This window comes from Equus caballus, chromosome 14 (assembly GCF_041296265.1).
Source record: "Equus caballus isolate H_3958 breed thoroughbred chromosome 14, TB-T2T, whole genome shotgun sequence".
NCBI lineage: Eukaryota > Metazoa > Chordata > Mammalia > Perissodactyla > Equidae > Equus > Equus caballus.
Window position 1 is genome coordinate 105,212,400 of NC_091697.1, and position 16,553 is coordinate 105,228,952.

At 39.2% G+C, this 16,553-nt stretch overlaps 1 protein-coding gene across 4 annotated transcripts in view; it reads left to right on the plus strand.

Annotated features, from left to right (window-relative positions):
- Nucleotides 1–16,553, plus strand: part of ANKRD31 (ankyrin repeat domain 31) — a 174,280-nt gene that overhangs the window by 113,715 nt on the left and 44,012 nt on the right. For all 4 annotated transcript variants that reach the window (XM_070234674.1, XM_023618164.2, XM_023618167.2 and 1 more), the window contains exons 13-17: nucleotides 2,391–2,443; nucleotides 3,371–4,892; nucleotides 5,428–5,598; nucleotides 10,173–10,310; nucleotides 11,419–11,561. In XM_070234674.1, the coding sequence (XP_070090775.1) occupies nucleotides 2,391–2,443; nucleotides 3,371–4,892; nucleotides 5,428–5,598; nucleotides 10,173–10,310; nucleotides 11,419–11,561 (2,027 nt within the window). The remainder of the gene's footprint in view (nucleotides 1–2,390; nucleotides 2,444–3,370; nucleotides 4,893–5,427; nucleotides 5,599–10,172; nucleotides 10,311–11,418; nucleotides 11,562–16,553) is intronic.

The window sequence follows — 16,553 nt, forward strand, 5'->3', positions numbered from 1 at the left end:
TGTTTACATTTCAAGCTGTATGAAAAATAGCAAATATCCAGTTGGAGGCAAAAGTATGTATATTTTTATTTTTGAACTTTTGCTTTAATAATCTGCTTGGTTGCTGACTTCTCCGTTTTATGGTGGCATGCATTGTTTTGCTGTTCTGGGAGCGCTTCCTTTAGCATTCTCAGCCTTTCTCCAAATCCAGAATCCCTCGTTCACCAGTGCCCACTTCTGACCTCTACCTCCCCGAGGGTATTTCATTAGTAGTAAGGAATCCCAAGCCTTTCTTCTTAGGACTTGGCTCCCCTTCTTCTCTTGTGAGGGGATTTACCAAAGCTGGGCTGTATTATCATCCTTCACCAAATCGTTTGAGTATTTCTTAAGTTTGAACTTTCCAATTCTGTCATTAATTACTGGCCTACTTATCAACATAAATGCAAAATTAGTTTCTTAAAGAATGTCTGTACACTTATACAAACAGGGTATTCACTTTTAAATTCCAGTTGAAGAGATTTTAATCATGAGAATGATGGATAAAGAACCTTCCTCATGCAAAATGTATTTGTTGCTTTTCTATCTTAGAATAAAATACATCCACTTTGGTGTAGGACAAGAGCTTGTTCTTACTAATTTTATAACCGTGGGTATGTTAACATCCTCAGTTTTCTCATCTGTCAATTTGGGCTTATAATATCTACTCTTCTACCTACATGTCTGTGGACTTGTTAGTGTGAGGATTGGAGTTAATCTATGTGAAATACCTCAGCACAGTTCCTGGCACAGGACAGGAGCTCAGAGTGACAGGGTGGAAAGAATACAGGTATATCACCAAAATTTACCACCTTAGAACTTATATCTGTGTACTTTTTTTTTTTTTTAAGTTGGTGACACTAGAGCATGTAGAGTCTTAAAACTGAGAGGAAATAAAAGCCCCTTTTCTTGCTTCTAGATTTTCTTAGGAACCATGGTTCTCTTGGAAAATATTTTTCTTCTTTTTTATTTAAAAACCAAAGTTAGGAGAAGGCACAGAGTCCTTTCTGCTCTTGAAAAATAGTACTAACAAAAATAATAACGGAGCACTTTCTGTGTGCCAGGAATTCCTCTAAACTCTTTAGAAGGGTTATCTCATTTAATCTTCATAACAATTCACAGCACTACCTTCATTTCATGGAGCTGAGGCAGAGACAGTAAGAAACTTTCCCAGGGTTGCCCAGCTGGTAAGCAGATGAGTCAAGATTCAAACTCAGGATTGAGGTTCCAGAGACTGTGCTCCCAGCCCCCTTGCTGGATTGAAGACCATTCTGTGTGCCTGCCTTGTGTGAGGGAGGTGACTGGGTGAATGCCAAGCCTTGTTATGTGTATTGTAAAATGTTTGCTGTCACAAAAATTATTCCTAAGAAATAATTTAAAAGTTGCTCTTTTTTCAAATTACAGCCTTGTCAAAATATTATTACATTTTGGGGCTGGCCCCATGGCCGAGTTGTTAAGTTTGCACACTCCGCTGCAGGCGGCCCAATGTTTCATTGGTTCGAATCCTGGGCGCGGACATGGCACTGCTCATCAAACCATGCTGAGGCAGCGTCCCACATACCACAACTAGAAGAACCCACAACGAAGAATATACAACTATGTACCAGGGGGCTTTGGGGAGAAAAAGGAAAACATTTTTTTAAAAAATCTTAAAAAAAAAATTATTACATTTGTATCTCATATTTATGGGAATTTGTATTCTTTACATATCACATCTAAGTTATTCATTCATTTATTCCTTCCTCTATCAAATATTCATTGAATACCTGCTATGTGCAAGCCCCTATTTCTAGGTTTTTATCTGTTGTGGCCAAATGCATATATAGGTAACTGTAATTCCACCTTTAGTATTTAAAGGAGGCACTAAAAGAGACACTAAAGGACTTTTATTATCAACCTAGGTATATTTTTTTCAAACCATCTTTTTTCCCTATGTATCCTCAAGATGGGCCTTTTCCATGCATGTAAGTTTCACTTTTAAGACTATGCAGCATTCAGGCTAGAACCTTATTAAGCAGACATATTAGGAAATGATTGTAATACAATGAATTGTGAAAGAATTTTTTGCCTTGTAGTAATAGCTTGCAAACGCATATCTAAGTGTATCTGTGCAGAATGTAAAAAATACTGAGTTACGTGTCCATCTCTAGTAGTATTTTGTTGCCTCTGTTTTGCTTGTCCTACAGAAATGTTTTCAGTCCTCTCAAGATAGTATTTAGTTTCTAATAAATATGGAAATTATAAATTATAGGAATGTTATGTATGCCAATTTTAATAGAAAATGTTTGCATAATTTCACTTATTCCACTTGGTTTTCTCACGGCAAAGGACATGTGTCTGACTGCTCGAGGCTGATTTTCTCTTTTTGTTTACAGCTCACAAGGATAGCAGTGACACATTAGATGTAGAGGATGTACACCAGCACAAGGTATATCTGTGTAGCAATAGCATTTTTATAGAATGCACCTGCTGGTCATTTTATAGCTCATCGGGGGGAGAGAAAGACTGCTAAAGCATTCATTAGGAACAGTGACTTCATCCTTGCTTTTAAGACACTTTGGAATAATTACATGAGCATCAGAGGGTTCTGGGCTGTTAGTTTGGGAAGCAATTGAGTAAATGTAGCGGATCTGGGCCCACTAACGTATTGGTAGCCATTTCCTTTCTCCTCCTCTTCGTGGAGCCGTGAGATTTATCAACCATGTCGAATTTCCTCTGGCTTAAGCACATTGCAAGAGCCAGAGGTGTCAGTGCATTCCTTTAAAGTTCACATGGTGGGCAGTTACTGTGCATCTGGTGCTGGGGTTGTGGTGAGTGAGAGGAAGCCGTGTCCCTATTTTAATCTGAGCAGCTCACAATAATCTTTCCATACAGACCGACTTGGGAGCATGTCTGTCTTCTTGTTTTTAAATTCCTTCTTCTGCTGCCCTACCTATAGTCTCTCATGGATACCAGAGGAAGAAACTCTCTTAATTCTACTTTGTCTATATAACAACCAGGAGAGGAGAGTAAGAAAAAAAAGCATTTTTGTCTGATTATTTTAAAAGTCTATAAAAATTAAATAGATTAAAAACTATTATTATGTTTAGTAAGATTATTAGTGCTAAAATACTAACAAAAAGAAATTAAAATGTATAGCAGAAAATAAAGGTTAGTACACATACTGAGCCTGAGTCCATTACATTTGCCTTTCTTCTATTAATCTACTTTTCTGAAATATCAGGTTGTACATACCCTAGCGGGCCCTGTGGTTACATCAAATTGTAAAAGTGAGTGGAATGATGTTTGATTAGAATGAATCGAATGTAGAACTGCAGCTGAAAATCAAAGCTAACTGTATGTTTTGTTTCTATAGAAACCGAAACTCAATTCCAAAAATTGTGTTGGGTTTGGTTGTGATGAAAATTCCAACAGACAGAAGCCAGAACATGTAAAAGTTGATGAAAGAAGCAAAGAAGTTTTGTTTGTAAATAAAGAAGATGTATATGAACATTACCAAAAAGATTCCAAAAGCACGAAATTTGGTAAATCCAAGAATAAGCAATCAACTGTTAACCAAATGTACTCTACAGGACTTAGAAAGGACAATCTCCATAATGTCACAGCTCCCAGCACAAATGTGTCTAAAGATAAAGGAGGAAGAAACACACGACACAAAAGGACTCAAGTGGATGATGCAATCCAAGAAAGCAATCCAAGAAAGACAGTAGCTGTCTCTTCTTCCAGAAGAATAAACAAATTGGTTGCTCAGCAGCAGCATATTCTCCAAACCCTTGATGACCTTCCAGAAGAGTCATGTAAACTTTCCAGCCCAGCTCTGTCAAGCCTGAAAAATGGATTAGGTAGCAATATCGAGGCTTGTTCAGTTTCCAAAGAGACACGTTCCCAGAGCCTGGATTTATCAGGTAATCAAGAAATCAAATTCTTTGAATTAGAATCCATTGACCAAGCTGAAGCTCTTTCTTCCTCAGATTTTTCTTTACATAAAGAAATCAAGTTACCACTCGTTACTGCAGATCAGCCATATACTCACCAAGAACAACAGTGCGTTAGCCCTTATAAATCTCCTGAAAACAGTAACTCAGGTCAAAAAGATGAGACCCTTAATAAGTGGGAAAATTCTTTCCTATCTTTTGTAAAGAGAAGTTTTAATAATGATGATGATGATGAGTGCTGTACCTCTGAGAAGACTGTGACATCTGAAAAGGTGATATGTTCTACAGATTGGAAAAACCACTATAATTATAAAGAGAATATAAAAAATAAAGAAGAGGATTTTCAACAATTTTTGCCCTCTGAAGAGCATTTTTCACAAGAATGTGAGTTAAAAGCAGGCAGCCTAACTGTACTTCCACAACAGGAAGCTGTTAATTTTTCTGATTCAGATAATATAATAGTTTCTGAACATGTTTCAAATTATGAGCAGTGCATATATGGAACTTCTTTTGATCGCTCATGTGGCAATCCTGAGCATTCTTCCCTGGCTTGTACAAGAACACTTTCAACACATGAAGGTTCGAAGTTGACTAGCCATGTGGAGCTTTTCAGAAGGCCTCAGGATCGTAGCCCCAGCGCACCAAGTCCTGTAACAAAGGAAATAGATACATGTCCTGTGGGAAAGGTGAATCAGAAAGAAGACACTGAAAGGAGTTACACTGACAAAGCCCAAAAAACAAGTTCCTCAAATGAGCCTTTGTCCACAGTTGTTCATTCTCAAGTAATAGAAACATCTACAGTTGAAAAGAAGAGACAAGACCTTCTAGAGAGCAAAACCGTGCATAATATAGATGTTCATTCCAGTGACAATATGAACAAAGAATTGTCCGGCATCTCACAACTTAGTCAAAGAGAAGAGAAGGAAATTTCTCACAAACCAGGTATTGGTCGTACTGCTCGATTTGTACACGTTTCCTATAGATTTACTTATTTTATAGAAATTTCTGACTGATTCCGCTCAACCTACGCCCAAACTGACAAGATGAGGAGGTGCAGGCTATGATCTGGGGATACTGCTAATTAGTTAAGTAATAGTGTTGACTTTGAAAGTCAAACCATTGTTATCAAAGATGGTTGCTCAATTGATGTTTACAGAAGTTAGGAAACAGTGTTTGTATCAATTTTTGTTTCTTTTTAATATAGCACTTATTTAGTATCAGGAAACCTAACAACATTTTCACAGCAAGAAATTGTTATCTCCACTGATGTCAACAGTTCGCTATATTCCCATCAGAATTGCATCCAGGACACTTTATTATGTAAAAATATTTTTAAAGCCTTCTGTTTCCTTACAGAACAAAACAGGTCCAGCTTGTAACAGAAACTTGGAATAGTTACATGCCTGGGCTCTCTTCTAGCTGTGTAACCAGCAAAGAGAACTACAACACTGATAACTTCAAAATGTTTGTTTTTCAGATGAGGAGTTAACTAATAATATCAACGGAGACAGAAGCACTGTAAGAAGTTGTGAGGAGAAAAAAGAGAAGGCAGATTCAGAAATTTACATGCGTATGAATATCCAAGAACACAAAAAAGTTCGGAATTTCAGAAAAAGACAAAGTTTCTCGAAAGCTACCTGCAGCCAAGGTTCGTATTTGTGTACTTGTGTAGTAAAAGTTCATGTCATCAGGCCCAGCAATCCACTCCACTACAGCGAATTGTGAAACTTTCAGATTTGCTGTTTATTTTTTTCGCCATTCACTAAGATTATTTCAGCTATATTTGTCGGATGGTTTTACTGTAAAGCACCACTTGAGAATTTATTAGTTTTCAGTTATTCTCTTGTTATTTTTCTGCCTGTAACTTCTAGTTTGTTCTATTAGAGGAGGTGGGATAAACACCAGAGACAGCAGAGATGTTGAGAGGAGGCAGCAGGGCGAGCTGAGTCAGATCCCTTAGACCCCGCTGAACCTTTTTAACATGAGGGTGGTTAGAGATGCATAGCTGCTACTTTCCTTGTGTGAGATGAATGAACTGTGTATGTTTGGCAATATGGACAAGTCAGCCATTCCTTGATAGTTCTTGGAGCTAGTTCTGTGGTGAACAATAGGCTAGACACTTCAAGTTAAATGTTAAACACTGAAACGTTGATTTATCTACTGCCTAGTAAGAGGTGGGAAGGACAGTGGTTTGGGCCTTCTCCGTTGTCCTCCTTGTGTACACTGAAGCCTTTCTCACACACACCTCCTGTGGTGGGTTGATGTATCTACTGTCTAGTAAGAGGTAGGAAGGACAGTGGTTTGGGCCTTCTCCGTTGTCGTCCTTGTGTACACTGCAGCCTTTCTCACACACACCTCCTGTGGTGGGTTGAATGGTGGCCGTGTCGTAATCCCTGGGACTTGTGATACTGTCTTACATAGAAGAGTGAATATTACTGTCTGTAGAAGGAGAGTCTTAGCAGATGTAATTAAGTTAAGGATCTTGAGATAAAGAGATCATCCTGCATAATCTGGATGGGCCCTATATTTAATGACAAGTGTCCTTATAAAAGAAAGACAGAGGGAGATTTGAGACACACAGGAGAGGAGGAGAAGATGTCAAGATGGAGACAAAGGAGTGGTGTGGCCAAAAACCAAGAAAGCAGAGGAATGCTGCTATCCATCGGGAACTGGAAGAGGCAAGGAAGGGCTCCCTTAGAGCTCGCAGAGGGAGTGCAGCCCTGCTGACACCTGGGCTTTGCACTGCTGGTCTCCAGACTGGGAGATAATACGTTTATGTTGTGCTGAGCCACCCAGTTTGTGATGATTTGTTACAGCTGCCACAGGAAACTAATACTCTCCCCAGCAGCACTTCATCATACTTTAAGGCAATTTTTTGTATGCCCTTAATAAAGTGTGTCATTCCACTAGACTGTAAGCCCCTTGAGGCAGAGATAGTGTCTTTTCCTCTGTGTTTTCTAGAGCACAGTGTCTGAATAAATATTTACTTGATTAAACTAATAAATAAATTGAACTGCCCCAGAGGAACGAATTCCAAATATTGCCATCTGGTAATTTCCTAACCTGAGGCTGGCTTGCCTCTTGTTTATCCAGTGGGGAATTCAGCCAGGCCCTGAGCACTGCCACAGCCCCCTCTGTCAGCTGTGCAGATTTCCAGTCAGTGTTCTGGTTTCTCTTCATTCAAATATAAACAGCCAAAGATCAACAAAATTTGTGGAAAACCCAATAGAAAAGAGACGTCAAAGCAATCTAAACAGACCAAAGGAACCCAGAAGAAACACAAACAAGGCAAGAATCACGAAATATCTAAAACTTAAAAAAAAAATTTATAGAAAAGAAGGGACAATCAGAGAACAATCCAGAACTTAATGTTAAAATATATAATAGCATTAATTTTTAAAATATATAGATACCTATAGCAGGATTAGAAGGTAAAGCTAAGTCTCCTATAAAGAATAGAAAAATAAAAAACTGGTAAATAATGAGAGAAAAGATAATAAAATTGGAAGATCATTGTAGAATATCCAGAGAGAATAGTGAAAATAGGAGAAGAACATCATCAAAGAATTAATGCGAGAAATGAAGGTCAAGGGTTTCCACACTGAAAGGGTCCACCAAGTGTCCAGTACAATGAGCACAGCATCTAACTGTGAAATTTCTGAACAGGGCTAAAGAGAAGATTCTCAGAGTTCCAGAGAGGAAAAAACAGTTCACATACAAAGGAACAGAAAGCTGAGTATTTCCTAATAGCATTTTATTTTATTAATAAATAATAATATATTAAATATTAAAAATTATTAGTAAAATACAGTGCTCCTAAGAAATACTCAGCTTTAACTACAGTGGACTTTATGGGGAAGTTTCAGGTGAGTTTACCATGAGTACTAGTTATTTCCTTTCCAGTTTCTCCCAGATTTTGTCATTTTAAAATTTCAGTTAAATACGTAGAAATTTATGATGACAGTAACATTGAGTAGTTTTTGAGTTTTTGCCCCAAAATGTTTATCACTTGCCTACCTTCTTTGCTGCAAACACACCAGGAACAAGCTGTGAGGATCTGTGCCATGCACGGTAGCAGTGATTGGGAGAATTTTTCAATTTAAACTTGGGATCTGCAGGCATGCCATCTTAGATATTTTATAAATTTTAAATATATTCTCTATATATGGATATATAATGTGAAATACATATCTATTTTATATGTATATATATAAAAAATATGTCTTTATTCTTCTAGTAAAGAGTTTCTGAGTGCAAATTTCTGAAGGGCAATTTGTTTTTGTCTGGATGTCAGTGGAAGATAGACATGAGGCAGCAGTCTTCCCTGTGATTCATATAACCAAAGGATCCGTCTTTCAGAGAGTAATTATCTGTTCTTTTTCTCTTGCCCTGAAGTTCTGTGCCCGGTTGCTAGCGTTTAGGAAATAGGGCAGGGAAAGGCTCCTATGTTCTCCAAGCTTAGCTTCATCAGAGTCACCTGGCAAGCTTGTTAAAACAGAGCGCTGGGCTCTGCCCTCAGAAAGTCTGGATCAGTGTGTGTATTGGTTATCTGTTAGTGCGTAACAAATTATCACCAACTTAGTAGTGTAAAACAACGTATTTATTATCTCATAGTTTCTGTAGGTCAGGAATTGGGCACAGCTTAGCCTGGTCCTCTGCTCAGGATCTTTCACAGGCTGCAATCACAGTGTTGGCCAGGACTGGGGTCTCATCTGAAGGCTCAGCTAGGGAAGGATCCACTTTCACGCCTGTGTGGTTGTTGGCAGAATTCAGTTCCTTAAGGCGTGTGGCCATCCTCAGTTTCTTGCTGCGTGGGCTTTTCCAACATGGCTACTCGCTTCATCCAGACATGCAAGCTGAAGGTGATAGAGAAGTCTGCCAGCAAGATAGAAAATGTTGCCATCTCTTGTTACCTAATCAAGCAAGTGAAATACCCTTGGTGTTGAGGTGCTTTGTTGGTTAAAAAACGAGTTGTTCAAGAGGAGGGGATTGTACAAGGCCTAAACACCAGGAGGAGAGGAGCATTTGGAACCATCTTCAAGTCTGCCCTCCAGAGTAGGCTTGGGGTGGGTTGGAGAATTCACATTTCTGACAGGTTTCCCGGGCGACACTGATACTGCCAATCTGGGACTACACTTTGAGAACCGCTGGTTTAATGGATATTCTTTTCAGTTTCCTCACCCTGATCCTCAGCGTTGCCTTGCATCTCAGTCTGAAGCTTCTCTAATACAGTTTCTACAGAGAATAAACCTCCAGGTTCCTGGCTTGGGGATGGAGACCTGGGGTGAGAGGAACGGCTGCCAGGCAATTCAGGGTTGGGACGGGAACTCGGAGCCCCAGCTCTTCTATACATGTACTTTGTCAGTCTCCCAGTTTCCAGCCCTATTCCATGCACACGGTGTGTCGTGGTGCCTGATGCCCCAAGTGCTGAGTGCCTGGGTCAGAGGGGCTCTCTTCTCTATGATTCCTTTCCAGGCACTTGGGTTGGAGCATTCCCCACTTTGCCAAATCAGTTAACTCTTCTCCATCTGGGACTTTCCAATTCCCCAAAATTTGCTGAAGTCTTTGTCTTAATGTTATTTCCCCTTCTATTTTCTTTTTATAGTATTTAAAAAAATTTTATTATCAGTTTAGCATGGTTTTGAGTAGAAATGGGGGGGAAAACAAACAAACAAACATGGTCAGTCCACTATTTTTATCTCCAATTAGGTCTCTCTAACCTGTGTTGCAAGAAAAAGATAAAAAAGTACCTTTGCATAATGATGTACTGCATTTTTTATGAAAAAAACACCCCAATAATTGGCTGTAGTTTGGTTCTTGGGATCTTATCAGGAATACACCCATTGAGGTAGAGAATAGCTGTGGAAAGATTTTTATAAAATCACAGTTTGTTTTAAGAAAAATGTTATCCATTGCTAAAGGAGTAGTGAGAGCAGGATGAGTGTGGAACTGCGGCCAGTTTGTTTATTTCAGTCCCGCGTGTGATAGTGACTAAACAACTGCTCAAGTGAATTTGAAGTAATATGCTTAGGTGCCCTGTATTTGCTTCACAAGTTATATTTTAAAACAGTAACAGCAATGATAATATTAATTGATGTATGTTTCTGTGTAGTGCACCCACTTAGGATATTTTGAGGAAGTTGCTATGTATTTTCTAAGCTCCTTTATAATAATCAGCATTTGGCAGAAAAGAAGCCTCAGTTTTGCTTGGCAAATTTACAGAAATGAAAACAGCTGGGATCAATAAGAGGAATGCCAGAGGGGAAAGCCGGCTTCATTTGGCTGCCAGAAGAGGAAATTTGTCTCTGGTGAAAGCTCTAATAGAATCTGGAGCAGATGTGAATCTGCAAGATAATGCAGGTTTGGATTCTTTTAATTTTAATTGTGTTTATAATTTGAACTCACTGAAATAGATGTTTCATCTCTCCCTCCCCCAGTTTTGATCCTGGCTGATTTATAACTGCTAACTTTGAACAATCTTTTTTACAATATATTATTGTTACTGTTAATTTTTTTTTAAAGATTTTATCTTTCCTTTTTCCCCCCAAAGCCCCCATAGTTGCATGTTTTCAGTTGTGGGTCCCTCTAGTTGTGGCATGTGGGACGCTGCCTCAGCATGTCTTCACGAGCAGTGCCATGTCCACACCCAGGATCCAAACTGCTGAAACCCCGGGCCACCACAGCAGAGTGTGTGAACGTAACCACTCAGCCTCGGGGCCAGCCCGATACAGTATATTATTATTTAGTTGAATAGTAAGATTTATCTTGGTTCCCACCAGTTGCTAAAATAACCTTCTCCTTCGAAATAGTTTTTAACAGAATTTGGGAGTGTCCAAGGGAGTCCTCAGAACAGGGAGCCAAGGGGAGCTTATTTAGTGAGGCCTTAGTTCCACTACCTAACATGCGAGAGAAGGTGAAATTTTTCCCACTTCTGGTCCCTTCTTCTCTTTGCTCCTCTCTTTATACTCTTCCTTCTTTTCGCCCTTCCCTTATTTTTATTTTAAACTTCCGTTTTTAAATTGATCTAACGTTTTGCTCAAGCACAGAAGAATCTTATGTGAGGAATTTCAGGGGGGAAAACTCAAAGATTGATTGAATCAAATGTCATTTTAAAGAGAAATGTGCAAAGATAGAAATAGGAAAGTCAGACGTGATCTTAGCCTATTTTAATATCTGAGTTGAAACAAATTGACATGATTACTGTTTACTCCGGTCCCACTATATTTTATGTTCTGTGAGTCTTCTGTTTTGGCACTTGTATCAATAAATATTTTTGATGAGATCAATTTGTTTTAAAAAATGAAACTTACGGATTTAATGCCAAGTTTTCAATATTGTTTCTTATCTGATACTTAGTAGATACATTTGAATCAGTATAGATATTAATTCCATTAGTGCAAATAAACTTAATAATGAAGATATTACATGAATGTTGATTTGTAAGCAGAAATTTCTTTTTTTTTCTTAGGTTGGACACCACTTCACGAGGCATCTGGTGAGGGATGTGATGATATAATTGTAGAGTTGTTAAAAGCTGGTGCTAATGTTAATTGTGAAAATCTAGATGGAATTCTGCCCTTACATGATGCTGTTGCAAACAGTCATTTAAAGGTATAGTGCATACCAGATTAGGTTCCTTTTACTTTTAATTAGAAAAGTACGTGAAGGAAATGAAGATATTTTAAGCTGAAAACTAAAGTGATTCCTTAAAACGAATGATTTTTAAAACCTGCTTAAAGTGACAAATGAAGATAAAATACTGTGTATAGATTGGAAAATCAGTATATTTCCTGATGAATCATTTTTTCATTGTCTTCATCATAAAATTCATGTAAGTCAGAATAAAACGAAAGAGCTCAGAGTAGACACAGGTTATAAATCTAAAACATTCCATTTTTAATTGTTTTAAGTGATTTGTTGTTGTGCATAAAAGAGTCTAATTATAGTGATGATACTTGTGACAGCTAGACTCTTTAACTCAAAATTTCTCAGTGGGTTTGAGGTTTCAAAGAAATGGGTAAATACACAAGTTGCTTGTTTCCTGGAGGTTTGTTGTGTCTTTTTCGCCTTTGTTTTTCTTACTCAGGCAGCTGTGGTAAAAATATCATGAGAGGAAATTACTAGGGTCATTATTTCAGTAACCCTGAATATCAAATCTAAACCTTAAAATTCTTCAGATTTTAAACTCATCTTTTTGTCTGACAAACTTAGGAGAAAACTTTTTGTTATCAGTAGGCAATATAAACTTCAGGAATAATTATTGATTTTGAAAAATCATGAAACCACCACCAACAGCAACAGTATAAAACTAAGGTTCATATAAAAAATTCCTTGGATCTCTTACTAACACCTGTTTATCTGCCTCTCTATATTTTTAAGAGCCTCATGATTTCTGTTTAAAAAGTATATCCCTACCGTTTTCAGCCTAAATGTAGTCATGTAAAGTAATAGTATTATTGAATTTATGGATTGCAGAGATGAGAGGTATAAACTAATCATTAAGAATAATACAAGGCGGGGTAGGCTAATGGCCAGAGTGGCTTCTTTTGGCCAGAGAAGCTTTTTGGCTTCTAAGATGCCTAAATTAGAAAGGAATAGGAGGCCGGCCCCGTGACCGAGTGATTAAGTTTGTGTACTCTGCTTTGGCGACCCTGGATTTGCCAGTTTGGATCCTGGGCGCAAACCTAGCACTGCTCATCAGGCCATGCTGAGGTGACGTCCCACATAGAGGAACTAGAATAACCTACAACTAGGATATACGATTATGTACTAGGGGGCTTTTGGGAGATAAAAAAAAAAAGAGGAAGATGGGCAACAGATGGTAGCTCAGGGCCAATCTTCCTCACCAAAAAAAAAGATGAAGTCACAAGGTTATATGATCATGAAATGGAAGAAACCAAGCAGGAAGAATCATTAAAATGATGAACTTGCTAGTTCAGAGAAAAGGCCACTGAATTGAAACCACTTAAATAAGGGCCAAAATTTCATTGTGGGAAAATCAGGTTTTTGGATATTATCCTGAAAAATGTAATATAAAACAAAGAAAGTAAGGGGGTCCTCAGCACCACCCTTACATTTGGAAATTCGTTAGAAGGACTCGCAAAGCTCAGCATATAATTGTAATCATGGCCAAGATTTATCATAGCAATGTAGTGAGGATCCACAGCTGGATCATCAGAGAAAAGCACACAGGTGGAGTCTGGAGGTTTCAGTGTGAAGGCTTTATTATGCTGTCTTTCTCATAAGAGATCACACAGAGCTTCCTCGTCCCCCCACAATGAAAATAGAGCAACATACATGCGATGTTTCTGCCCAAGGAAATGCATTAGAAATTCAGTGCCCATGATTTATGCTGGGGGCTGTCAGGTAGGCACCCTTTGCCTAGCACACACCAGGATTCCAGACTCCCAGAACCATAAACCACATTGCTTGCGTAGACAGTTTAAGCACAGTGAGCTACTTTCATCAGTTAGGGATAGTTTTATATCATTGTGGAGTACTGTTCCCCAGCTGTGTGGGCTGTGAGTGCCCAGCTTCCCCAGCCATGTGGGACATTGCCCAGGAGGCCCACTTCTTTCTTGCCTCACCCAGATGACTGAGGTGCTCGGTAACACTCAGTGTGCACCCCGTGAACAGAGAGAGTGAGCCTTCCCAGACTGCTGGTAGGCAACACAGGAAGCTGGTCTGACTGCAGGATTTCAGGGGCCCACCCTAAAGAAAGCAAACAAGAGGCTCTCGACACCTGGCTTTATGGGACCAAGAGAAGGCATATAATCTTAGGAAGTCCCCCACCAACAGGGAACAAAAAGTGTGGAGCAAGCCCTGACCCCAAAGAAATGGAAATGGAAATCTATGAATTGCCTGACAAAGAATTGAAAAAAAATAATTGTTTTAAGGAACCTCAGCAGTCTACAAGAGAACACAGACTACTCAATACAATCAGGAAAATAATATATGAACAAAATGAGAGGTTCAACAGAGAGATAGAAATCAGGATTTCTTTGTCTACATAAATATTCATACTTGAATGTTCATAGCAGTTTTGTTCATTATAGTTGGTAGCTAGAAAGAACCCAAATGTCTATCAGTTGGTAAATGAATAAATAATTTGTTAAAAGGAACAAACTTTTTTTCTTAAAATCATCGTTATGCAGAGACATAAAGGAGACAAAAAGACAAGTCTCCTTTAACACTTGTCTACATACATTGCAGAATGGGTCTAACTGCCATTCACTGATAGAACGCTATTGACATCATAGCCAGCAAGTAGCTGGAATAAACTATTGATACACACAACAATATGGATGAATCTCAAAGCATCATGCTAATTCAAAGAAGCCAGACGCAAAAGACTATATACCACATGATTCCATTCATATGAAAGTCTACAAAAGACAGAATTTATAGTGATTGAAGCAGATCACTGATTGCCAAGGGCCAAAGGGTGGTGGGAAGGGATTGACTGTAGAGAGGCGTAACAGGTATTTTTTGTGATGATGGACTGATTTTACGTCATGATTGTATTAGTGCTTACTTTAGTAAGGCTGATTTCTTTCTTTAAACAGGTGAGCGGCCGATTTCTTGGTCACCTAATTTTTGCCAAGCTCTTTGTTGCTCAGGTCGGCCCCCTCGTGTTCCCTGGAACTCTCTCCAACTTCAGCCTTAGCCCTTCCTTTTTAGTGCCTTGCTGCCTCTTACTCTGTTATTGTTCTCTTAGACTTTTTCCTGTTGATGAGTGTTACTGAAAAACAGCTATTCAGGGGCCATTCCCTCTGAACTGAGTGCTCTGTGTCTTCCAGACTAATATATTAAATGAATCCGTGCTAATATATTAAAGGCCCAGACCTAGAGGAAGGCCTCATTTTAACACAGGCAGAGTAGTCATTATTAATATGGTGTAAGTTATGTTTTACTGTGTTACACTTTTTATTGTTATTTTAGAGTGTACTCTTTCTACTTATTAAAAAAGTCTACTGTAAAACAGTATGCCATGTTACAGAGGCAGCAGCCTCACACATCTTGTGTTTACTACATCTCTTGATTGCATTATTTTCTCTTGTCCTTGACTTAATCTTGTGTTGTTTTGTTCATCATGGCCCCTAAACTTACAAAATCCACTGCTAGTGTTGCCAGTAAGAGGCCACATCAAGTGATTCAACTAGAAACAAAACTAAAAGTGATTAAGGACTACGAAAGTGGAAAATCAGTGATGGTTACTGCTTGCCAGTCAGGCACGTCCCGTTCCACTATAGCTGTGATCTTGAGGAAGAAGAAGTGATGGAAGCTGTTAAAGGATCTGCTTCATCGAAGGCAGCAAGACTAACAAAAATTTGAGAAGAGGCTGCATCAGACATGGGGAAACTTGTAATGACCTGGATTGAAGACCAGACACGGAAGCTATCCCTTTCAGCACCATGATGATCACAGCAAAAGCAAAAGGTTAGTTTGCAATGTTGAAAGAAGAGGCTTGACCCTGGCTACAGTGAATTTACTGCCAGCTCTGGGTGGTCTAAACAATCCAAGATTCGTTACTTACTGCATAATGTGAAAGTGAGCGGTGAGTCTATGAATGCTGATGTGAAGGCAGCTGAAGGATTTTTGGAAACTCTAGATAAGCTGATTGTGGAGGAAAATTACTTACCAGAGCAAATATTCAATATGGATGAAACCTCCCTGTTCTGGAAATGGATGCCTGAAAGGACTTTCATCCATATGGAGGCCAAGTCAATGCCAGGTTTCAAGGCTTTTAATGACAGGATAAACAGTCTCACTCGGGGGCAATGTTGCAGGCTACAAACTGAAACCCTTTGGAGGACCCCAGGTCCTTCAAGCATATCAGTAGGCACACACTGCCAGTGTACTACAGGAGCAAGAAGAAGTCATGGATGACCCAGCTCCTCTTCCAAGAAGCCCTCCTGAACTGCTATGCCAGCGAAATGGAGAAGTACTGTTTGGAGAATAACATACCTTTCAAGATTTTGCTTATTGTTGATAATGCTCCTGGACATCCTTCTTTTATTTGTGATCTTCATCCCAGTATCAAAGTGGCATTTCTCCCTTCAAACACCACCTCTTTGATCTGGCCAGTAGATTAAGGAGTTACAGCAGCCTTTTATAGGCCTTAAAAGGAGGATCTTTACCCAGGCTTTGCTTCAACTGAGAAGATACTGATGCAATTCTGGAAGGATTACAACATCTACGGCTGCATCAAGAACCCTGCCTGGGCTTGGGGTGATGTCACCAAGGAGTGAATGAATGGCACATGGAAGAAGACACTCAAGAGGTTCGTCCGTGACTTCAGAGGATTTGCCAAGGACGAGGAGGTTGCAAAAATCAACCAGGCTGTGGTTGAGATGGCAAACAACTTACCCTGGATGTGGATGAGGATGACGCTGAGGGGTTCCTAGCGGTGGTTCCTGAGGAACGGACTACTGAGGAGTTGTTGGAATTGGAACAGGAATGCATCGCTGAAAAAGAGGCACGAGAAAAGGAAACTGCAGGAGAAGAAAAAGAAGAACCCCCAAGAAAATTCACAGTGAAGGGTTTAGCAGAAGCTTTTTCAGACCTCAACAAGGTCCTTAAAAAAATCTGAAAACTTGGACC